At 41.8% G+C, this 25,501-nt stretch overlaps 1 protein-coding gene across 10 annotated transcripts; it reads right to left on the reverse strand.

Annotated features, from left to right (window-relative positions):
- Positions 1 to 146: 146 nt before the first annotated feature.
- On the reverse strand, positions 147 to 23,837 carry si:dkey-273o13.3 (uncharacterized threonine-rich GPI-anchored glycoprotein PJ4664.02). Of its 10 annotated transcripts, none has more exons than XM_042092538.1 (9): positions 23,793 to 23,837; positions 10,939 to 10,994; positions 10,277 to 10,446; positions 5,328 to 9,108; positions 4,958 to 4,986; positions 4,485 to 4,646; positions 4,302 to 4,368; positions 3,953 to 4,060; positions 147 to 2,770 (listed from the first exon to the last, which is right to left on the reverse strand). In XM_042092538.1, exons 2-9 carry the CDS (start codon positions 10,945 to 10,947, stop codon positions 1,946 to 1,948), a joined length of 5,151 nt encoding a protein of 1,716 aa, XP_041948472.1. In that variant the 5' UTR covers positions 10,948 to 10,994; positions 23,793 to 23,837; the 3' UTR covers positions 147 to 1,945. The 10 variants fall into 10 exon arrangements, with proteins under 10 accessions (XP_041948472.1, XP_041948469.1, XP_041948474.1 ...); XM_042092535.1 differs by lacking the exon at positions 23,793 to 23,837 and having other exon boundaries at positions 5,328 to 7,537; positions 7,652 to 9,108; positions 10,277 to 10,551; positions 10,939 to 10,983; XM_042092540.1 differs by lacking the exon at positions 23,793 to 23,837 and having other exon boundaries at positions 5,328 to 5,875; positions 6,932 to 9,108; positions 10,277 to 10,551; positions 10,939 to 10,983.
- Between the last annotated feature and the right edge of the window lie 1,664 nt (positions 23,838 to 25,501).

A 25,501-nucleotide genomic window follows, 5' to 3' on the forward strand; every position in this document is an offset into this window, starting at 1 on the left:
GTAGTAACGAGCTCATTAGAGTGAGGTAACAGATTGTGTTGTATACCGTCTGTGGTCTCTAGTGTGAGTGAATGATAACTGAATTGAAGCCATAAAAATATTTTTTGGCAATCAAAGTTCTAGCAACCAAAATGACTGAATTCAGACATATTTCATCTTGTTTATTGATGCTTACACTTAATATGCAGCAATGACACACAATAGTTAATATTTTATTATACATGCAGGTATCTGGGAAAACTAATTACATATAAGCACAAAATGAGCACAGGATCATTAAAGAGCAGTGGATCTCCCTTCAAACCTTTTCACAGTTTTGTGAAGAAGACAATGGTTATATTTCTTTGTACTTTTCAACACATGTCCATGAACATTTCCACATATGGCTACTGAAGATGGATGGTCAGGGAATAGAAGGGAAGTGAGGAAAAGAAAAGAACAAAGAAAGAAAGAAGCAGGAAATGATGTCATTGCACAGTGTTATGCCTTATAACATAAACAGCAGCAGCACTCGGTTTGGGAACACAAGGTTCTCGTTTTATCAAGAACCCAGTGTTTAAAACAGCCCTCTTCAGACTGACTGAAAGCACACAATATATAGTTTACCTCTATTGCTAAGGTGGCTCTAAAGTGAAGCAAAGTGGACTCTTTAGAAAGATATTTCCATATTTTCTAATTTTTCTCATTCTTTTAAAATGAGAACAGCAGAGTTACACATTGAAGTTATAGCCACTAATTTTCACACATTTCTAAATTACATTCATTCCCTAAATCACATAAATCCATATATAGAACCCATTGTATATTTGGAGTTCACTTTTAATAATACATTATTCAAGCATTACGTGGTATTTGTGAGTGTGTATGTAAATATGTTGCTACGTAGATCACTATAATGTTAATGGATTGTGTGGTTATAAGCTTTTAATAGTACATGTATACATGTTCTACTCAAAACACGAATTAAATATAAGAACATGTACAGCCATTTACAAGCGCAAACTTACTCTCTGAGATTAAGTGTATCACATACTCATGTGAATCAATATCAATCACATCAATCAATTCTCAAATTTTCTTTGATAAAAGAAGATGAAACTCTCTAACCCCCAACTGTACACACCTCTGTATAGTAGTTACAACTAAGTTCACAATTGCTGTAGCCAGGGGGTTATATAAAGAATAAGGGCTTTATGAACTATTTCACAATCTTCAAAGTCATAAAAGACTGTTAATGTACTGCTCAGCTCTTGTACATTAAACATATCTTGATCTGAATACTTTAGTATTCACTACATACATTTTTTACTGAAACTATGCTATTCACATTTATATTTGAGTGGGAATCAGATCTTCAAGAAGCTAAAGTTACAACTACGTACACAACATGTACATTTGATGACTTTTTTTAAACTTTCATCTCCACTGTATATCCACTGAGAGAGAGAGAGAGCTCTTCATTACAGTATCTTGGCTTACATTGTTCTCTGCGGGGGCAAACTGTGAGAGACTTCACTGTAAGATCTCCACCCAAATGACATGAGCGGCCGAAGTAGGACTGTGTATCCAAGGGCGATCGATTGAATCAAAGTGATGCGCTTCTGTTTGATGTTGTCTCTGGAGGACTTCAAAGCTGCTCCTCAGTGCAGAGCCGAGAACGACTGCAAGGATGCATCTTTGATTATGAAGAGAGAGGCCTAATCATTATGCTCTACATATCTGCAAACTAAAGTGGCAGTCTCTCAAGCCCTCCATGGTGGACTGGGCTGAAAATGTGGATTTTACCTGCTTAAGCTGCTTCAAATGGTGAAACTGACTGGATTTTGTACAGCATTATTTCCCCTTTGAAGCCAGTGTGCATTTTCTGTTCAAATGGATCAGACTTTTGGATGTGTTCATAACTCACATATCCCTTCAGTCGAAAACGATCAGGCTGTACCCCAGCTCACAGTTTGGTCCGCTCCCCGTTTAGTACTTCCTCTGCCACCCCTGACGGTGTCTGGCTGATGTAATGGTGGAGCAACCGCTCAGCCTCCTGGAGGGTGCTCAGTCTGGCTGCACCAACTCCCCCTCCTCCTGCTCCTCCACCTCCACCTCCAACCATGCCATGCCTGTGGCCGTCCCTCCAACTGAGGACGATCTTGGCCTCCTCCTCGACATACTCCGCGGCGCCTCCGTGGAGGTCCATGCCTGCCTCACTGCCCTTCATGTGCCCCTGGAGCTCGTGCAGCGTAAGCCCCGCGTCGCTGATCTTCTCCATGCTGGCCGAGAGGATGCGTATGGGCGAGCCGAACTTGCGGGACGGCGGGGAGTGATGGTCGTTGTCTTCGGGGTCGCCGTGAGACGTCTGGAAGGAGGTGGGGCTGACGTCGTCCATGGGGATGGGCAGGGTCTCCGGGTGGACGGTGAACTGGAGGTGGGGGATCTGTAGCGGGCGAGGCGGGTACTGGCGAACCGTTTCCTCGCCACCCGACTCGCTCTCCGTGTCGCCCTCCACCCACCGGCCCGGATGGCTGCTGATCCAGGTCAAGATGGCCGTGCCCTCGCGGTGGCCAATCGGCACGCAGTGGCGCTCCTCGTCTCCCATCTCTGACCAATCAGATTCCTCTTCCTCTGGAACAGGTCCCAGGGGCTGGTCGTCTCCAGCCTTGTCATAACGGCTGTGGTCCATGAATTGGACGGGAGGGGGTGCGGCTGGGGGCATGATCTGATTTGCTGCTTCATCTGATTGTAATTGTTTTTCCATGGCTCCCTGCAACATGGGTGTTACCTATGGGGGGTGATGAAGAGGTAGGCTAACTAATTAAATTGTCTAAATGTACAGTTCAATAAGGAATAATCAATAATTCCACAGCCCATAATGCACCTAGAGAACTACTGTAGGGACACGCAGTGTATGTTAAATTTTTTATAATATGCATGGTTGAAGTCATTACTAGACAATTCATGACTAAAATAATCTAACCAGGCTACAGGTACTGTGTGACACCACCACCAAATCCATCCATGCCACTAACTAGAGCTAACCTGACCCTAGCCAGATGAATTTCGTTCCGCTTAGCTCCGCCTAGCTTTACTCACATCCATCTGGGACCTCTTCCATTGAGAGTGATTTCTGCAACCAATTTTATGGTACAGCCAATCAGGACGCAGGGCGGGAGTTTCATAGATGTGACATAGCGTAGAAGCGACTGTGAGACTGTTATCAGTGTCACGGGTTGGCTTCGATGTGAGTGGTTGAAGTAGCACGTCAATAGATGACGGACAAGTGGCTTATTCAATCATATGCAAGCATTTTTTGATTAGGCCCAGCCTTCTGAAGCAACACTTCAATGGATCGGTTCCAGATGGATGAGTTAAGCTAGGCGGAGCGAAATTCATCTGGCTAGGGTCAGGTTAAACTAGAGCAACTATTCATAGTGGATTCACTAACTAGAGCAAATATTCATGGTGGATTCGACCGTGAAATGAAATGAGTGGACAGACACTGACAGACATTGACAGAGACTGAGCACTATACACTGACAGATAAGGAGGACTATTAGTGTGTGTGTGTGTAAAGTAACAATTTGGCATATGTCTATCTACATGTGTGACAGAAAATTATTTTATATGTCCATTCACCAAAAAAGAAAATCTTAAACAGTCTTACACATACACAGACTGCTGTTTTGTTTCTCTCAGATTTTTCTATTATTGGTGGAAAAAGTAGAGAAACTGTCCAGGGATTTTTGGTATGATGGTTTAGTATACTTTGGAACACTTGTGGATTCGTCCTGTACTCCCTGACAAACACCCACAGGGAAGAGAAAAGGGATGAAGACGAAGCTCATTTCATTTCAACAGTACGCATGAATCTCTCCCGTACTCTGTTCTGATTATGCGCACATTTCTTTTTTTTTTGCTTTTTTCGTGGCTAGATCTTTTCATCACGAGGAGATCGAGTTCTCACGTTAATAGCCTCCAGGCTGTGAATGGTCGTCTTAGCAACAGCCAGCTGCTCTGTCAGCTCTGTGATGCGCTGGTTCATCTGATCACGTTCCACATCTACATTTCCAGCCTAATGACCAGCAGAGAGAGAGAGAGAGACACACAGAGAAAAAAGTAAGATGGACATAGTCTAATCAGTAATACATTTACAGGCCAGAAAACTCCTCACTAGACACTTAATGGTTCAAGCTACCTTTCTTGTAGTACATTTGGAGCTTGAATTATTTACTGTATCTTCACCTCTGGTATCAACTGAGGTTACCCTTTCTTATATTGTTCTCTGATAAAATAACTAGTTAAGGAAGTCTCACCACACAATGAAGCTGCTTCTCCAGAAGGTGATTATTGTCCTGCGAGTAGGAGTAGCTGGAGTGCAGACTGAAAAGCAGCAAAGAGTCCATGAAGCAAAGAACGGCTGAGGAACAGCCACAGAAACGAGATGAGATGTTTACATGGCAATGGAACAAAATAAACAACATCTCAATGAGACTTACCTCTTGAACCTGTCCATGAGGCTGCTGAGCTCTATTCGAGTCCTCTGGAGCTCACTCTCCAGAACCTGGTGGCTGGTTTTGAACTCGGCCCCCATGCACTCCATGCGAACTGTGGTCTGAAGTAAGGTGTGTTGGAGATCCTCGTTCTGCTCTTGCAGAGCTCTGTTTCGAAAAGATAAGAAGAGAAATTTGAGACTGGTACAGTACATGTAGCTGGTGCAAAAGATATTTCTATTCCACTGATTTTTTTAATATGCTTAAAGGAGAATTCCGGACATGTTTCACATAGATCCCTGATTCTCGAGGTCACCAAGGACTGTCATTATGAAAAGAAAAACATAATCATAATCATAAACATAATCTTTTTTTCATACCGTCATTACTTGGTGACCTTGAGAAATAGAGATCATGTGAAAAATGGCTGGAATTCTCCTTAAATAATATCATTTAATTTAGCCATCAACTAGACTCACCTTATTTTTTCCACTTCTGATCCACTGTCCTGTAATAAATAAATTATTATTTATGTATTATTTAATTATTATGGTGATTATTTCACTCTTTGAAGCCAATATTTACGAAAGTTCCACTGACTGGAATTATTTTTTATAAAAGAGACACAGCTATTTAAAGACTGCACATAGGTTCTTATTTTCATGACAGATGATCTGTCTGATAGAAGTAAGACACACTTGGTAGAAATTACTGAACACTGTGAGTTGTAAGTTTTAAATATGAGCGCATTACTGATGAATACATAAAAAAAACATTTCACAGTTGACTGGAGAGCCTAATAAGATATAGCAGCATATGCACTGCTACATTACTAAATGCATCACTTACTCTGTAGGCAGGTGGGGGACCCACATAAGTAGGTGTTGGCTGATCATCTTGGCTCATAGGACTAGCCGTATTTCTAGAGGAGCTGGATTTACTGGAGTGTGATTCCAACTCTGCACCTGGTGATGATGCCCTATGGCTTGGGGAGTGGTGTTTTGGTGAGTGTCTGTGTGGGCTATGATGGTCCCCTTCATGGTGGTGATGGTGGAGTGAATCTGTGTGGGAATGGTGATGGTGATGAGATTCAGGATGAGATTCAGAATCTTGGTGGTGATGGTGGTGGTGGTGGTGGTGTTCAGAGTCAGGATTGTGATGATGGTGATGGTGGTCACCTGAGTGGGAGCGATGGTGGTCAGATCCGTGGTGATGATGGTGGTCAGATCCGTGGTGATGTTCAGAGTCAGGATGTGGATGGTGGTGATGGTGGTGATCACCGGAATGGGAGTGGTGGTGTTCATGTCCATGGTGATGCTCATGGTGACCATGGTGATCACCTGAATGGGAGTGATGGTGTTCAGATCCAGGGTGATGGTGGTGAAGATGGTGGTCACCTGAATGGGAGTGATGCTCAGATTCTGTATGATCAAGATCACTTGAGTGAGAGTGATGGTGTTCAGATCCATGGTGATGGTGGTGATGATGGTGGTCACCTGAATGGGAGTGATGCTCAGATTCTGTATAATCGAGACCACTGGAGTGAGAATGATGGTGTTCAGATCCATGGTGATGCTCATGTTGACCATGGTGATCACCTGAATGGGAGTGATGGTGTTCAGATCCATGGTGATGGTGGTGAAGATGGTGGTCACCTGAATGGGAGGGATGGTGGTGGTGACCATGGTGATCACCTGAGTGGGAGCCATGGTGTTCAGATCCATGGTGATGGGTGTGGTGATGTTCAGATTCTGGGTGATGGTGGTGGTGATGATGGTGATCACCTGAGGGGGAGTGAGGGTGTTCAGATTCTGTATGGTCAAGATCACCTGAGTGGGAGCCATGGTGTTCAGATCCATGGTGATGCTCATGGTGGTGATGATCACCTGAGGGGGAGTGAGGGTGTTCATGTCCGTGGTGATGCTCGTGGTGGTGATGGTGATCATCTGAGGGGGAGGGATGGTGGTGATGACCATGATGATCACCTGAGGGGGAGTGAGGGTGTTCAGATTCTGTTTTATCGAGATCACTTGATCGGGAGTGATGGTGTTCAGATCCATGGTGATGGTCATGGTGGTGATGATCACCTGAATGGGAGTGATGCCCTGAATCTGGGTGATGGTGGTGGTGGTGGTGGTGATGGTCACCTGAATGGTGTTCAGACTCTGTATGATCAAGACCACTGGAGTGAGAATGGTGGTGTTCAGATCCATGGTGGTGGTGATGATGGTGATCACCTGAATGGGAGTGATGCTCAGATTCTGGGTGGTGGTGGTGGTGATGATGGTGATCACCTGAATGGGAGTGATGCTCAGATTCTGTATGGTCAAGATCACCTGAGTGGGAGCCATGGTGTTCAGATCCATGGTGATGCTCATGGTGACCATGGTGATCACCTGAATGGGAGTGATGGTGTTCAGATCCAGGGTGATGGTGGTGAAGATGGTGGTCACCTGAATGGGAGGGATGGTGGTGGTGACCATGGTGATCACCTGAGTGGGAGCCATGGTGTTCAGATCCATGGTGATGGGTGTGGTGATGTTCAGATTCTGGGTGATGGTGGTGGTGATGATGGTGATCACCTGAATGGGAGTGGTGGTGTTCAGATTCTGTATGGTCAAGATCACCTGAGTGGGAGCCATGGTGTTCAGATCCATGGTGATGCTCATGGTGGTGATGATGGTGATCACCTGAGGGGGAGTGAGGGTGTTCAGATTCTGTATGGTCAAGATCACCTGAGTGGGAGCCATGGTGTTCAGATCCATGGTGATGCTCATGGTGGTGATGATCACCTGAGGGGGAGTGAGGGTGTTCATGTCCGTGGTGATGCTCGTGGTGGTGATGGTGATCATCTGAATGGGTGTGGTGGTGGGGGTGGTTACCTGAATGGGAGTGGTCGTCTTCAGTCTCCACGTGGTGTTGGTCAGACTCTGTGTGATGATGGTGGTGTTGATGCCCCTCAGAGTGGTGCGGGTGCTTGTGGTGTGACTTGTGATGGTGCGCCTTGTGATGGTCGTGCAGGGCAGATTCCAGATCAGGATGAGAGGAAGAGTAAGACACTGTGTGGGAATGAGAGGAGGAGTGGTGAGAATGGGGCGAGTGATGGTGAGAGTGAGAGTGGTGATGGGAGCCGTGGCGAGAGTGGTGCTCAGAGTGATGGTGGTGGTGTTGACCTGGGCTGTGGTGGCCCTTATGGCCGTGGTGGTGATGGTGATGGTGATGGGAGGAGGAGGGGGAATGGTGTCCATGGTGGTGATGGTGACGAGATGGAGATGGGGAAGGGTGGCGGGACGGATGGCGGCTGTGGGGCGTTGAGGAGCGGGAGTGGTGGTGTTTCGGTGGGTGAGAAGTCGTTTCTGATCCAGAGCTCGATCCGTCTGACGAGTCGCCTCCATGATGATGTTTGTGTCCCTTGCGACCATGCTTCACGCTGGAGGCACGACTGCGCGAGGGACTAGTGCTTGCATCAGTTTGGCTGCTTGGACTGTGATGTCGATGTTGACGATGACCTTTCAGGCTGTGTTGATGGTGCTTGTGGTGGTGTGGCTTTGAGTGGTGCTTGCTGGAATGAGAATGCTTGCTGGAGTGAGAATGTTTACGGGAACGAGGGTGTTTGCTAGAGCGTGAGTGCTTGCTCGTATGAGTGGGAGCACTGGATGTCAAAGAACTGACACTTTCTGGGCGACTAACTGGACGACTACTTGGCCTACTTCCTGGTTTGGATTCTGACCTGGGTGACTTGGAGGTCCGGCCGGGACTAGGCGACCTGTGGGCGTTGGGAACTCCAAGAGAAGTTAACCGAGAGGGACTCAACACCTGCCTGGTGATCTCATTCAGGAAAGCAGAGAACTTGCTTTTCTCCTTCAAAAGGTCCTTCTTGGTTTGGTCCTTCCTCTTCCGAGTCGCATGCTCATCATAATGGGCCTCGTCGTCCTCCTCTCGTTTATCGCGCTTACGGGACAGAACTTCCATTGATTTAGCCTTTCGCATATTTCCTTTGTCGTTTTTTTTCAAGTTGCTTTTCGCCAGGGCATGGCGTGAGGACTTTCTCTTGTGCCTCCTGTGTTCATTCCCGTCATCCAGTAAAGGCAGTGAATCTTCAGCATCATCTTCCTCAAAGCCTCTCTTACCCCTGGTGATGTCTGTCAAGGAGAGTGAGTGTTGGGGTCCTCGTCCCTGTTTCTTCTTCTTCTTCTTTGGAAGTTTTGCGTTGTTCAGACTGCTCTCCGAGGACCAGCTGGAAGGTGAGGATGATGAAGAGGAGGAAGAGGATGACGAAGAGGTGGACGATGAGGAAGAGGAGGAAGAGGAGGAGGAAGAAGAACCTGAGGAGGAGGAGCTGGAACTGGAATTTGTGGAGGAGGATGAGGAGGAGGATGAAGATGAATCGGAGGAATCTGAAGAGCTGGAAGAGTCAGATGAGCTTGATGAGCTGAGAGAAGAGTTGGAGGAGGTGACTGAAGCTTTAGGATGGGAGGCGACCTCTTGACTGCGATGATGCTGTTTGTGATGATGGTGATGACGGTAAAGGGGCTTGTCGGAGGATCCATGATGGGGTTTATCATGGTGGTGTTCATGGCTGTGGTGGCCATGATGGTGGTGAATGCTGTCGCCTTCTGATTTCACATGGCTGCAATGAGAATAGAGAAGTTACACTGACTGTCATAACATAACTTATTGCACACGCAGATAGGATTCATTTGTGCATGTGTCAGTCATGAGAGTATTAAAGCTATTAGAAGTTCTTGTGCAAACCAACACTTATAATTAACCACCAATAATGTACTCTACCTTATGTTTTCATACAATTTCATTTAATTTCTTGTATGGAACTAGTGGGCTTCTAGAAACATTGCCTTCTGTCTGAAACATATATAGTATGGCCGTAACAGCAAGCAGATAACAGATAAATACTTGATAATAAAAACAAAATGCACCTCTAAATTAGCTTCCTGGTGTGTGATATGTACAGCTCCTCATTGGACATGATTAAGACCACAACAAGACTGTTTTAAGTGTGATTCCTGAAATTGACATTCCACATTACCACACTCAAATGATTATCTCTGTGTTATTCAGCGAGTATTAAAGCCATGCTATGCAGAGTGTTGAGCTATGAAGAATACTGAATAGAACATGTGAAGTAATCAATGCCATGAAACATTTCTGTTCGTCTTCATTTTACGTTTCTAACATTCATGTTTTAAGTGGGCAAGGACATCTACTGAAATCTACAAACCTTGAACCTTATTATTCAGATTCAAGCTGTCCTGTTTTTTTTTAAAGCCAGAGATAATCTTCTAAAGATGAGGTTCATTTTTTCTCAAGACTTTTCTAGCATGATATGGAGATTCTAGTAATGCAAAATAATAACCAAATAGATTTTTATCAAGACATTTCATTTAGCCTTTAGTGTCTGCATTCTCTTTGCAGTTTTGGCAACTACTCAAATTGTCAGAATGTGGATAACTAAGTGCGTAGAAAAGTGAATAACAGTTTGTACTCCTCATATTCTGTACGTTGCTTTTCACATATTCAAACCTAAAATCATTTTAGAGTTGAGGGTTTGTATTATCTAATCACTTCAAAGAACATCTATACTGCCACATACTGACTCAGTGTTTTCACAAGGTACTCATACATGTACTCCTCCTTCCTGTCATACCACATACAGTAGCTAGTCATTCAATGCAAAGGCTTGGTTTTGTGACAGTCCCCCTGGTATTTCCTGTGTCATTACTGAAAGAAATGGTGCAGTCTTCATGACGTTCTTTCTAAAGATGTAAAATGTTACTCACGGCTGACTCTCCTGGTTGTCCTCCCAGTGTGAATCTCTGTGGTGGTGTGTGTGGTGATGCTCTTGCTGGTGGTGGTGTGGATGGTGGCGGTGGTGAGAGTGGTGATGGTGCTGGCCATGGTGGTGGTGGTGCTGGTGTGGTTGGGCCATCTCCGCAGGCACGCGCTTGCTCTTGGGATGATCATGCACAGGGGTTAGAAACCTCTCCAGCAACTGTTGCTTCCCAATTCCCAAGTCCTCAAACACGTCTTTGTGCGGACCTAGACGGCTTTTTTTCTGATTGAAGAAAAATGTGGCTACAGAAGTTTGGTCTTGCTTTATTTTGTTTTGATATATTACTGCTATTTTGCTTACAACATTACCTGGTTAAAACAGAACAAAAACCACATCTTCCAGTCTGTTCAAATTATTCATCACCTTTGTTTTTTGTGTTGGTGCCCAAAATGATACATTTTATAAATTAAGCATAAAACATTATTCATATTTAATAAGTTAATTGAACTTATTAATATTTAATATTAACAATTACATTTACTAAACAACTACAACATGCTCATCCTTATATGTCAAATAGTTTTTCATATCTGAAAAAGTTCTGTCAGAGATTTAAAAAGTCACAAATCTATGTTAAGAAGTGGACTTGAAACAACAATTTCCTCTTACCTTCACCATGGAAAATCTTTTGGAAAATCCCAAAACAGGAAAAACCTGAATGAATACTGTATGACAAATCTAGTAATTAATTATCTAATAAATCATTTAATTCAACAACAGATTCGTTCTCATAAACAAGCCATTACATGCTTTACGAAGAGCTCTGATTAATCCAACAGATCCCACAAAATGACAAAGGCTGCAATTGTTCCAAGTGTTTTATTCAAAGAGGTATCCCCCTGAATCTGATAGACCTGATTTTTCCACTGTCCAGGAAGGCGTGAAGGACATTTGTCAATAAAGCCAATATAGACCCAACAGCCCGAAGCACAACACACAGCAACATGAGAATAGATGAGGCCAGGACCTTCAGAAACGTCAAATATTAGTTTATTTTTGATTATACAACTACAAATTACACAGAAAATGCTGAAAATCTTTCCATTATCACATGCAGTAGATAATTTACAACTTGGGCTGTTTTAGTGCTCAGATTTCTGACTCGAACATGTGGGTGTTGTTTTTGTGTGGATATGAGCAAAGCTAAATACAGTTTTTGTCAGCAGAGGTTGGCTAGGGACATTGTATAATTGGCATGTTAAGGATTTTGATGAGGATAAAGTAAGTTCTTCAAAAAGCGTGAATGAAAGTTGCATTTCTGATATAGTCACTATTGAGAGTCAAAGCTCTCTGTGATACCATGCTTAGATGAACAGCTAAATTAAAAAATCTTTGCAGTATTTCCGCTGCTTGGAGGCTTCTACGTGTACTGGACACGTGTTCACTATTGACCTCTGTGCCCCTATTATGTCAATGCGATGGTTCATGATAGCTCATAATGGAGATGGAATAATTGTGTGTCTTATTGAATTCCAATAAGTACTATGACAGGTTCAACCATAGTCACACACATGCAAATTTACTTCTGACAACTACTAAATACCACAAAAAAAGCTACACCAATTCTACTGTTAAACAACACTAATCATTTTGACACTTAAAAATCAAAATAAGCATGACTAACATTCAAATGCTATACACTGTTTACACGGTTTGCTGATCATTTGAAAATAACTCTGAATGGTGCAACAGACCAGAGGACTCCTCCACAAATCAATGGCACCACTGCACTAGCGTGACCCTCTAACGAGAGTGGAAGGTTATGCTCCTCTTCCAGTTAGTACAGACAGGTTGGCAACTTCATGTCTAAACACACTCATGTGATTATAACCCAGATGACAGGACTATTGCAGCTATCCTAAAAAAGTGTAACACTCTTTAAAAACAAAGAAAATAACTAATATTTTCCATGAATAATTTCATTAAGTAAATCATAAAAACTTGTCTAGCCTACACTTAAATAAGAGAAATGCAAGGAAAGGGGGGGGGGGGGGGGGGGGGTTGTTGAAACTCGTTGAGGTCCGTTGAAGTCCTACAGTTTTCAAAGCAAGGGAAAAGGTATAGTAGCGATACCATTCTGGAATAAAGCTCTGATAGTTCTATATTTCTCTACTGAGAAGCAAAGCATAGACCTCCCACAGCAGCCATAACAGATAATTGGGTCATATGAGTATGCAGTTGTGAGAGTATATTAACCCTCAGAAAGCTCCACTTGCATTATAGGCCTATAAAAACAACAGTGTCCTTGACAGTTGTAGGAATTTGATATCTTTCTTTAGAGATCTGTGTCTAATCCATAGACAGTAGGTCTAATTATTATTGTTTTTTAATGTTCAATTCTTCATGCATGGTGTCCTCTACAGTGGACGGATATTCAAACTTAATTTAAAACTACTGGATTTGCAATATTTACTTCAAACCACCAGTGGAGTGTCTCCTAAAACTTTTATGTACTGTGTGCATAAACATTGTCTTTAACTAGATGTACCGCATAGCGGTACAAAATATGACCGCCGCGCAGTCCTGTACATCCATGCCGCGAAAATAAACCATATTAATGAATTTGTCTCCATTTTCTACTCCATCCCCCACTCTTGAAACTTTTGTGTATGCTTGTTTGGAATGTGTATTTGCAGCCGCACACAAAGTAGCCTACTGGCGCTGCAAAGGTGAATAGATTTGTAGCACTTGCCAAAAAATGTAAATGTAAAATCTCTAAACAATCACAAGTAGGGCAGTTCATCACAGTCCATCCATTGCAACTGGACTGATGAAAGGTACACCTGTAGGCTACATTGTATTTGGGAAAGCAGCAGCATAATGTATTTATTTATTTATTATTATTAAACAAAACAATCCCTGTCAGTTCCATGCAGTTTTCAACAGCTATCAAGAAGAGAGGTCATGTCATGGATTTTTGTGAATGTTTCTTCTTCTACATATGCATATGTTTAGTCATCTAGTTCATATGATATTCAGCTTTATTGTCTATGCACAAATTAAATACCAGTAGTCTAAAACAAAATGCAGTTTTACCCAGTGGGGCAAATAACTGACATGTCCAAAAGGGCATTCATGAAATGCTTTGCTAGACTATTCAAACACATCTTAATGGGCCAAGTTGAAGAGCTACTGTCCGTTAGTGTTTGTGCAAATAATAGGCTGATTCATGTTCCCTTGCATTTTGCAACTATGAGGTCCATGGTTAGTCTGGCTTTCGCCAGACCAAGCTCAATCTTTTAAGAAGTCGAAAAAGAAATTGCCGGCAGTTCAGGCTGAGTCAGTTCACTCAGCCTAGTCCATGGTAGGCGCCCAATAGAAATATTGTTTAATTTTGCGATTGAGATATCCACGCACTGGTGCCCCCCCTGCGACGTGTTCGACCCCCGGTTTCAGAGCTATTCTAAATGCAAAAATGCATAGAGGGAGTTATGACAAAACCATGACTGTTAACAAACTATATAAGGTAGGCACTATGCTAGGCCTATTACACAACATAAATTGTCACTAAGCTATGCTGGCGACCCAAATAAAATCTCCCTTGGGAACCAATGGCTTACAGTGTCAAGCGGACTTAAGCAGTTGTGTGAATCACGGAAAGCGCAAATTAAGTGGACACTTCTAAATGGAACCCAATCCACTGTACAGTAGCTCAAGGTCTGTGGCTAAAGCAGCCACAATGAAAGCGTTATCATTGTTTGGATACTTCACACACACACACGTGTTTTTAATCGCATAGACTACAACTAACAAGCTGGAATCAAAGCACATCGACTGCCCTCTCACACCCAAACACGCACTTCGAACAAACAAAAAGCGTCTCAGGTATAGGCAAAACTGTATCGGACCGGTGTAACGTTGGTACTAAATCATCCATCGCAAAGAATGATTTTTGTAGCACGTGCAACAAATATGTGTAGGTACAGCCCTGCCCTGGATAAATCTCTCAACGTGCGCTCTAAAACATTTGGTTTAAATGGAGATGTAGATCATCACAGGTGCGTTAATAAATCTACATTGCGGCGAGTTGACACAAATTATTCACTTTGACGAATTTATATAGTTTCAGTCCTAGTTACTTTACTTTGATGCAGACATTGTAAAAGTGCCTTTCAGTGTTGGAGCACTGGCAATATCTCAAAAAATTGTGCAAATTATGATACAAGCGTGGAATTCGGCAGGTATGTGCTCAAGACCAATACAATCAAATCTGCCTGATTGGCCACTTGAAATGGCGGCCATTTTTCAAGATGGCCGCCAAAAAAGACCCCAGAAATTGATTTATTGCTCAGAATTGACCAAAGATATTATGATACAAGCATGAAATTAGGCATGTATGTGCTCAAGACCAATACAATCAAATCTGCCTGTTTTGCCATTTTTAATGGCGGCCATTTTTCAAAATGGCCACCATGAAAAACTCTAAAAATTGATTTGTTGTACAGAATTCACAAAGGAAATTATGATACAGCCATGAAATTTGGCAGGTATGTGCTTAAGACCAACACAATACATTCTGATACGAACTGATTTTCCAGTTTAAATGACGGCCGTTTTCCAAGATGGCCGCCAAAAAATACCATAGAAATGGATTTGTTGCACATTATTTCTTTACCCACCCTCACCTTAAGCATGGAAAAGGGCAATGTTGCTGCAGTTAGTCAAACCAAACTTTTTTTTGACGTTGCGGTCAGTCATGCCTTCAGAGTGGTTACACAGAACACTTATATGCTAGTATGCCTCATATATAATATTCCTGTCTGTTCTTACTGCCCTACTTTGTAGCCTACTCTCCTACTACAAATTACACTGTATATGCCGTTTTACATTTGAGTATATGTACTGTATACCACTCTCGATATCCTTACAATATTTAGACCAAAACTATCTGAATTAAACCAGCCACTGAGGTTATTCAGAATTAATTTTAGCCACTTACAGCGACATTGGACCACTGCTGATTGATTCACTCTGGTCGTCTTGTTCTTTAACTCTGGGGTAATTGTGGGGACAGTCGCAGAGAGCACAAATTATAGTGAGTGGCACATTATTAGCGGCGGTCATATAATGATTGTCAAAGTTTTTTTTTTTCCCCTCATCTACTTCCTGAATTTTTGGTCAACGAAACGAAACCCGGGACAACGAAACACCGGTGCACATGAAATTTGGTGGTTATGTAGCCCCACTTTTACGGAAAAATTTCGTTTCGTCCCCAGGGGCCACTCCCCCCCCCCCCCGTGCTGGGCCCCCCGAACCGCAAAAAAAGCAGTTTTTCCTAAATAACTACATGAACCGTGGAACTGAGGATGAAGAATCTTTTATGGTATGTTGGTCTCAAGGGCCCACATCAACCTGGGCCCACTTCCCCGATAATGACGGAGACACGCTCTTAAGAGGGTTTTCTACGATTCATCTTACGATCGTTCGCTTGGTTTTTCCGACTGTTTCCCGAACATGCTCGTAGTGTGAACGCGCATGCACTGCTCTTAAGATGCTCTTAAGGGGAGCTGTCCACGTTAATAGTTCTGAAATATCCTCTGATTTGACGGTGATGTCAGGTGACTGCACGTCACAGCTATAGGCCTACCATTTAAACTTCGGATCTACACATTAATTCACATCAATACGAAAATAGAAACACTTTGACATCTGCATGTAAGCATCCCAAGTAGGTTATATACCACACAGAGACATAAATAATTGTAATTATTGTAAGATTAGATTGTTGCACCATGCAATAATTTTTCGCGGTGCCACTTAAAAACACGTTTGAAGATAAGAAAGAAGTCGAGTATTAGAGAGGAAATGTGTAGGCTTAGATTTTGATGCAGTAGGTTACAGACTAAACCACATGTTGCTTTCTCTGCTTTTTACCTCATAGGCCTAATAAAATATTCACTTAGCAAAGATAATGTCAAACTATTCTGGCAACGTCTCGTTTCATAACTTGATTGCATTTTTGTCCGCTTTTCATCACATTATTATGACCATTAAATGTAGGCTATTTTGCACGCTAAAATCTGATTCATCACAGGTAAACACAATAAAGAATGGGAACGTAAATTGGATTATGTATTCTAAGTTGTAATTCCTCTGTATGTCCTGTTGGTGACCTCAGTGAGAAGTACTGTTAAGACGCTCTTAGCCGGTAACGAGTACTCTGGAGCACTCGTAGATCTACAAGTGTTTTCACGATGCTCTTAAGCTACGATGGTTTCGGGAAACAGTTGGCAAATCTTAAGACGTTCGTAAGAGGGACTTTACGACGCTCTTAGGCTTAAGATGCTTTCGGGGAAGTGGGCCCTGGCCCATAATCACTCATTTGTGATTTGCACCCCCCCGGTATAAAAATGAAAATGCAATATCATTCTGCTTTAATCGCCCCTATCTTCAGTTAAGATGTTCAGAACTGCACCAAATTGTATGTGTATGATTGACCTGGCATTCTCTGGGGGTATGCCAAGTTTCGTAAAATTTCATCCATGGGGGGGTCTAAAAAAAAAAAAGTTTATGTGTACATTTAGTGACTGTACACTCATTGGCCTGTAGATGGCGGTGCACACACATGCACACACACACAGGTACGCACATACTATTGGTATTAGAACGGCCGATACATAATTACAAATTCAGTAGGATTAAAAGAAAGCCAAATATTCATCATCATCATGGCTGCATTTCCAGTATTGGCGATAAGTAGTCGTTTGTCCACTAGATGGCGCATTGTTGCAGTGAGACGTACTTTTGTTGGAAGTTAAAAGTGGGTTGGAAAAGCAATGGGCGCTTCCTACAAGGACTGTAGTTTACCGCAGAGAACGTCTAATAAGGATAGGACGATGTTCACATGAAATGTAATTCCCATTTCATCTTGAAGCCGAAATAAATCTGAGAATGTTTATCGGACATGCTTGGCTTTTACTGCAGGTACGTTAATCTTATAATATCAATAAGGACCTAGGTACAATAATGTTACCGTTAGCGTTGGTTGAGTGATGGAGGCCAATTTGATTGCATTTGTAGAAAACTATAAAGGCGATTATACCAAGGAAATTGATAGCAGCACTGTAATTGTATCTTTCGACTGTCATTTGTTGCAAGAGCTACAAAAATCATTCTGTGCAATGGAAGATTTACCAACGTTACACCGGTCTGATACAGTTTTGCCTATACATGTATGCGTGAGACTGAGACGCCTGTTTATTTGTTTTAAGTGCGTGCAGGGTGTGAGAGGGGAATCGATGTGCTTTGATTCTAGCTTAGTAGTTGTAGTCTGTGAGATTAAAAAGCATGTGTGTGTGAAGTATCCAAACAATGACACCTTCATTTCATTATGGCTGCTTTAGCAACACACCTTAAGCTACTGTGTAGTGGGTCCCATTTAGAAGTGGCTACTTCATTCGCGCTTTCCTTGACTCATGGAGCTGCGTGAATTTTATTACAACTTTTCGCACGATATGGCAGTTTAAGTCCGCTTGATACTGTAAGGCGTAGCCATTGGTTTCCAAAGGAGATTTTATTTGTGTCGCCAGCATAGCCTATTGACAATTTATGTTGTAAATAGGCCTACCTTATAGGCCTACCTGTAGCTTAGGGAAGCTAACAGCTTTCTATTAGGATCTAGTTTGTTAGTTACAGTTTTGTCATAACTCCCTGATGCATTTTTGCATTTAGAATAACCAGAGCGTGGATATCTCAATCGGAAAATTAAACAATATCGGGCGCCTATGGACTAGGCTGGGTGAACCCAGCCTGATCTGCCCGCTATTTATTTTTTGATTTCTTAAAAGATTGAGCTTGGTCTGGTGAAAGCCAGACAAGCCATGGACCTCAGTTACACAATGCAAGGGAATGAATCAGCCTATATTTGCACGAACAACAACGGACAACAGCTCTTCAACTTTGGCCCGTTAAAATGTGTATGAACAGTCTAGCGATGCATTTCATCAAGGCCCATTTGGACATGTCAGTTATTTGCACCACTGGTTAGATGTAAAACAGCATTTCGTTTCAGACTACTGTTACTTAATTTGTGCATTGAAAATTAAAAATCACGTTAACTAAAGATGACTAAAATCTTATGCAGAAGAAGAAACATTCACAAAAAATCCATCTATCTGTCATGAGCTCTCTCTCTGCCTGGTAACACACGCTGATTGAAGTCTGATGACCTCCACCTGTTCCTGCTCTGCTCTGCTCTGCCTCACCCTCGTTACCTACCAGCTGCACTGCATTCACCACTCATCATGCCCTGTATATAAAGCCTTGCTTTTCAGTCCACACTTGTCAGATCGTCTGCAACCAGCACCAGTTACCTGCCTGTTTTTGAAAACGCCGCTGACTCTTTGCCTGTGATCCCGGACCCGCTTGACTACTTCTGTGTTCTCCAGCCCCGGTAATCTTGACCTGCCTTCCGTCCCTCTTCTACGCATACCGCCTAGTCCTTGACTGTACTGCTGCTTCGTTTCAATTGCTGTTGTGTGTGTGTTTCCCCCAGGACTTCCCGGATCATCCAGCTCCTGCCATCGCTGTTCGGCTACTGGGGGAACACACACACGCAGACTCTTGGAACTCCTGTACCCCCCCCCCCCCCCCGGAACCCCTGAAACCCCCTTAACCCCCAACCCTTAAATAAACTTTTGAACGTGACTCTTTTGTGGTCCTCGTCCTGTTTGGTGTCTGACACTATCCAAAAATTACCTTTGTTTTTGATAGCTGTTGAAAACGGCATGGAACTGACAGATGTTTTTTTTATTAATAAATACATACATACATACATACACATTATGCTGATACCTTTTGCTTTTCCCAAATACAATGTAGCCTACAGGTGTAAGTGACCTTTCATCAATCCAGTTGCAATGGATTAACTGTGATGAACTGCCCTACTTGTGATTGTTTAGAGATTTTAAAGGTTTTATAACAATGCTACAACTTCTTTGGCTATTCTACAATCTATTCACCTTTTCAGCGCCAGTAGGCTACTTTCTGTGGAGCCGCACACACACACACACACACACACACAGGCATGCCAAACAAGCATACACAAAAGTTTCAAGAGTGGGGGATGGAGTAAAAGATGGAGACAAATTGATTAGTGTGATTTATTTTCGCGGAAAGGATGTACAGGACTGAGCGGCGGTCATATTGTGTACCGCTATGCGGTACATCTAGTTACCACAATGGTATCGCATCACGCACCACCCTCCATTGACATCAAGAATTGTCATTATTAGCATGTTATCACCATGTTATCAATGTGTTATAAGGGGCTTATTTGTCGTTAATAACTGTTACTGCTGTTATTTGCATGTAAAACCAAAAGCGACGGAAGTCATTATTTGTCTATGGAGGGTCGGCGAATAAAGCGACCAAAGTGAATTCGGAGCAAACCAATCTGGGCGACCAGAGCGATTAAGCGATTTAGCAATTAAAAGTCAGCTAATATGGTAATGAGCGGTTCGGCAAAAACAATTGGAATGCCTTATCTTCGAATGTCCCAGGCTGACAAGCCAGAGCCGTTATGTGATTAGCTAAATCAAACATGTCAATGTCACATCCAGAGCGAAAAAAGCGAATTCATGACAAAGCTTCTTCAACGACCTTGGCTACTTGGTAGCTGAGGTTGTTTCTGGTGTACACGCATCTTTTGTTTAACAGCAACATCGAGAAAACCATGAATTGCCATTATTAGCATATTAGTGTCATTATATTATTAGCATGTCATAACCTTTTTATTTGTTTGGGGGGGGGGGGGGGGGGGGGGGGGGGGGTGGCATCACGCAACGCCCTCCATTGACATTAAGAACTGGCATTATTAGCATGTTATCACCATGCTATTTGTGTGCCATAAGTGGCTTATTTGTCATTGTGGAACATTTTTAATATCTGTATCACTTCATCATCTATGGAAACATATTTAAGGAGAGTGAACAATTATTTACACCACATTTGCAATTTGCACATTTGAAATTTGCAAATGTCTCAGGTCTTTTTGGACACCATCTTGGAAAATGGCCAGCATTTCAAGTAGCAAATCAAGTGGATTTGATTGTATTGGTCTTGATCACATCCATGCCAAATTTCATGCGTCCATCATGATTTGCTTTGACAATTCTGTGCAATAAATCAATTTCTAGGGTCTTTTTTGGCAGCCATCTTGGAAAATGGCCACCATTTCAAGTGGCCAATCAGGTAGATTTCATTGTATTGCTCTTGAGCACATACATGTTGAGTTTCGTGCTTGTATCATAATTTGCTAGGTCAATTCTATGCAATAAATACATTTCTGGGGTCTTTTTTGGCGGCCATCTTGGAAAATGGCCGCCATTTCAAGTGGCCAATCAGGTAGATTTGATTGTATTGGTCTTAAGCACATACATGTCGAATTTCATGCTTGTATCATAATTTGCTAGGTCAATTCTATGCAATAAATCAATTTCTGGAGTCTTTTTTGGCAGCCATCTTGGAAAATGGCCGCCATTTCAAGTGGCCAATCAGGTAGATTTGATTGTATTGGTCATAAGCACATACCTACCAAGTTTCATGCTTGTATCATAATTTGCACGATTCTTGCCAAATTGGCCTTGTAGCCGCTCTACTAATTAGTGATGTTTTTTGTGTGTGTGTAAATGTATTTTACTTAACTCATTGAATGTAGCTGGATACTCATGAACGCATGTCTCTAATAGCCACAATAGGAGTAATTTTAGCGTGCCAAAATTCACATTCCTTGCTTGTTGTTGGTACATTTTAATCCCATTCAGATTGCCACTTATCTGTGATGTAAGAGTTCAGTATAGGTTTAAGGTCTGGAGCAGGGATTTGAAATTCTGTGACTTCTTCATTGAGGGCTTGCTTAGCAGCACTGTCCGCTTTCTCATTTCCCCTCAGACCAACATGGCCTGGGACCCAGCAAAAAACTACACTCAAGTTCTGGTTCTTTAGACGTTCTAGTTGATCAAGCTCAGCTTTGGTTGTACTTTTTGCGTGACATTAAAGCCTACTGGAAAGATTTTTAATTGCAATTTAATTGAATGCAATTTACTTTTACGATTAAATAAAATTAATTTATCCCTCTCACCCATAGTTTTCTATTTATTTACAAATGTACAAAGGCCTACTGTAATTACATTTATACATAGTTATTCTAATGATCTTCATACTATTCATCCTGCACATAGACTCATTCTTACTACTCTTATAATGTTGTTTCTGCACTACAATGACACTGTTTCCACACTGCACATAGCTGTATGTTATGTACATATCTGTTACAGGGCTTAAAATTCATTTTTCAAAATGGGGGGGAATTCCCCCCTTAGGTTATTCATGTAGGGGGGATTTACACAATTTGGGGGGGAGGGGGGGTCGATTCTGATACCAAGTCAAGAATTGCGATTTCAATACTTCGATACTTTTTAAAAAAAAAGTGTTTGATTTTGGGGCCCCCACCACCCTGACGTCATCAGTAATATATACTGTAGTGGGATCATTCACAACAGTGGACATCCTAGATTCTGCTTGACTCTCTCCACACACACAAACACACACTGAAAATGATAGCTTATGTGATATGTTTCTATCATATATTTTTGAATTCATATAGAGTGTATTTATTTAATAATGCATTTTTTAAAGTATAGCATTTTACTAGTAATTACTACTAGCTAAACATATTTATGTACATATGATTTAATGCCTCATATTGACGTTTAACCTATAACACTTTAATGTGGTGTGTAGGTCCAATTGAGTGCACATTGGTGATGAGTAGGTGTAATTGAGTGCCTGTCACTTTAAGAAAATACCTGAGAGTAATTCTATGGAGTAATTAGCCCCCCTTCAACCTGACGGTTTTAGGCTGTAGTCGCTAGTGAATAAAAGTTGTGCATAGTGCGGTATGTGTATGCAAATCATTATGTTTTCTATGCCATTAGATACAATAAATGTTGACATGTCGAAGACAACCTTTCTGGGATCAAGTGTTGACGTGACCTGAGCTAGCAGGATAGTTACCAAGGAGCTCTTTCCAGATGTAAAAGTTTGCCATGGTAGCGTAGCGTAGCCTATTTGCGTAAGCGCAAAGTGGTTCTCTCTCTCTCTCTCTCTCTCCGTGTGTGTGTGCGTGCGTCTGCATGAGGCTATGTTCAATTCAACTCGGTAGTTGATCAGTCCGGTCAATAGCACCGCATTCACGCCACTTAATGATTAGGCTATATTAGCATCATCAGACAGGCTGTAAAAGCGTATGCGGGAATTTCTCGCATTATGATGGCTAGAGTTGCGGGACTTGAACAAATTATGCGCAATACCCGCAATCCCGCAGTGAAATTTAAGCCCTGTGTTATATATTTGTCATATTGAATATCCATATTTATTCTGTTTTATTATATTCTGTTAATACACGGCATATATCTATATTATTATTTCTACTATTATAATGTTACTGCTACATCTACATACATTATTCTACTTATTGTATGAGATAACTGCTAATACACTGCACATATTTATATTTAATTCATATTACTCTAAACCACCTTCTGTAAATCAACTGTATACTACTGTCTACATTACACTATGTTTCTTGACCTGTCTCTGTATATTTCATCACCTTTCTATACTTTGCATCACATTGCATGCATACTGTAGCTACATGAATCACAGCTAAGATCCTTGGTTGCTATGAAGGCCAGTCGTTCTATGGATGGTTGCTATGGCCAAAGGCCAGTTATCTCTGCCGTTGTCAAGCGGGCATATCCTAACTTTATCTTATTTTAAACATCTCTATTTACTTAGATTACTTCCATACAGTGAGTCCCATTAAGAAGTGGCCACTTCATTCGCGCTTACCGTGATTCACGCAGCAACACTATGAAATGAATCTGTCACCATATGCCTATGCCAACGTTTGCAAAGAGGAGAATCTTTTCATTTGATTCACAATGAAACGTTACATTTAATAATACATGTAAACAATGAGTAGGCTAGTTTTGGTTGTTGGTGGTGGTGTTACTGCATCCCTTAGTTATGCCTACAATGCAAAATTGTTCCCTCGTGATTGTTAGACGCATTTCAAAACATCGCGACGTGAAATGCCACCACATTGTTTGTGAATCGGTCTTATTAGGAGTCCTTGCTTAAGCTGTCACAGACTCAGGCGCTACTTTTAGGGCTAAAATGCTTCCTGAATTACTCTTAGTAAAAAGAGTCCTAAAGTTATGAGTGACGTAGTTATGAGTACAAGCATCTCATATCAAATGACCATGGCATTACTCTAAGCAACATAAATCCCATAACGTTACAGCAACATCTCCTCCCTAAGACATAGCTAGGTAGCTTCTAGCCACACAAGAAATGAATGATGTTAAATCTCCGCTTAGCATTCTAATAATAGAAGGGGCACATTTATGTGGACCACTGCAACATGACTCATTATGTCTGTAACTCTATAAAACACTTACTTTCATAAAGGACGCACACACCATCCAGCACATACACATGGAAACCGATATTTTAGGTTCTTGGCCACGAACTCAAAATGTGTCTCTCTGAAGCTGTGTTCTAGAATCTTTGCTCTGAAGTCTGTTCCCGTTGCTAGGCAACATCAAATAACCGAAATGAAAGTCTTCCAGGTATTAAATGTGTACGTGTGATTACGAATGGATGTGTGTGGTTTGCAATTAGAATAATCAAGAAATAACATTTCCAATAATTTCCCATGATACATTACATAATATTTGCACCTTCCTTACTTGTGAAGCTCACACCGTATTTCAAGTACACTAGTGAAATGTAATACAACATTGCCACCTAGCGTTCAGATGTAGGCTATTTAACATTAATGTGACATTACTTGCTTATTCTTTCGTCAACTCCATGCTTTTAGGAAAACAATCTTTTTATCATAGTTCCCTCTGCAATGAGCGATTACCAGCTCGTTTTTGTAACAGAGATAGCTGTTTATTGTCCCTAGGTTTACAGAAACACCTATACATATTAATACGTAGCCTATGGAGTGCTGCCGACCACTGTTTATTACAGCCCAGAATGCCTTGCATGTCTTTATAACAAAACAACACAGTAAAACCAGAGAGGGTTAAAGCGGAGTAATCAAGGATCTTTGGTAAAACCTAAATGCCCGTAAACATATGCATTTGCATACTTGTAACATTTTTAATAATACTGTCCCATCATGATATTTAACAATAATGAAAAAAAATAATTTGAATACCGTCAATGTGAAAATAACTGTACTACGTCAGCAATAAATAGCTAATGTTCTCTTTACCATATCAGTTTGTAAGTTCATACTATCACATGGCAAAGCAAGGATATCATGATTGAGCAAGGCAAGGTTGCCCAGAGGCATTTTTGTGATAAATGTACCAGTACAACTGCAAATGTGGAAGGTGATGGTTACCAAATATGGGTGGGTGGATAGCCAAATGCTGGAATGTTTTCTTTTTTTTTTATCTTATGCACCCTCACATTGGAGTCCCGAGTTCAAATACAAAATTTGGTATCGATATGTGACAGTGTTCCTGAGATATGGACGACTTCCTGTTTCGGAGCTTCGCTGCCGATTTCGTTTGGCTGTGACGGGCAAACGCTTTGGAAAATCAAAAATCCTTCTGGTAACTTTTGTGAGGCTTGGTCCAAGGATAATGTACGTCAAGTTTTGTGGCGTTCGGACCAAATTTGCTAATTTGCTAACGATAGTATGTGCGTGCCTGTGTGTGTGTGCATGTGTATATGTGTGCACCGCCATCTACAGGCAAATGAGTGTACAGTCACTAAATGTACACATAACCTAAATTTTTAATTTTTTTTACCGGGGGGGTGCAAATCACAAATGAGTGATTATGGGCCAGGTTGATGTGGTCCCTTGAGACCAACATACCATAAAAAATTCTTCATCCTCAGTGCCACGGTTCAGGTAGTTATTTAGGAAAAACTGCATTTTTTGGGTTTCGGGGGGCCCAGCACGGTGGGGGAGTGGCCCTTGGGGACCAAACGAAATTTTTCTGTAAAAGTCTATTGGGGCTACATACCCACCAAATTTCATGTGCCCCGGTGTTTCGGTGTCCCGGGTATCGTTGACCAAAAATTCAGGAAGTAGATGACGGGAAAAAAAAAAAAAAAACTTTGACAATCCCTATATGACCGCTTC

This window comes from Alosa sapidissima, chromosome 5, assembly GCF_018492685.1.
Source record: "Alosa sapidissima isolate fAloSap1 chromosome 5, fAloSap1.pri, whole genome shotgun sequence".
In the NCBI taxonomy this organism is placed as follows: Eukaryota; Metazoa; Chordata; class Actinopteri; order Clupeiformes; family Clupeidae; genus Alosa; species Alosa sapidissima.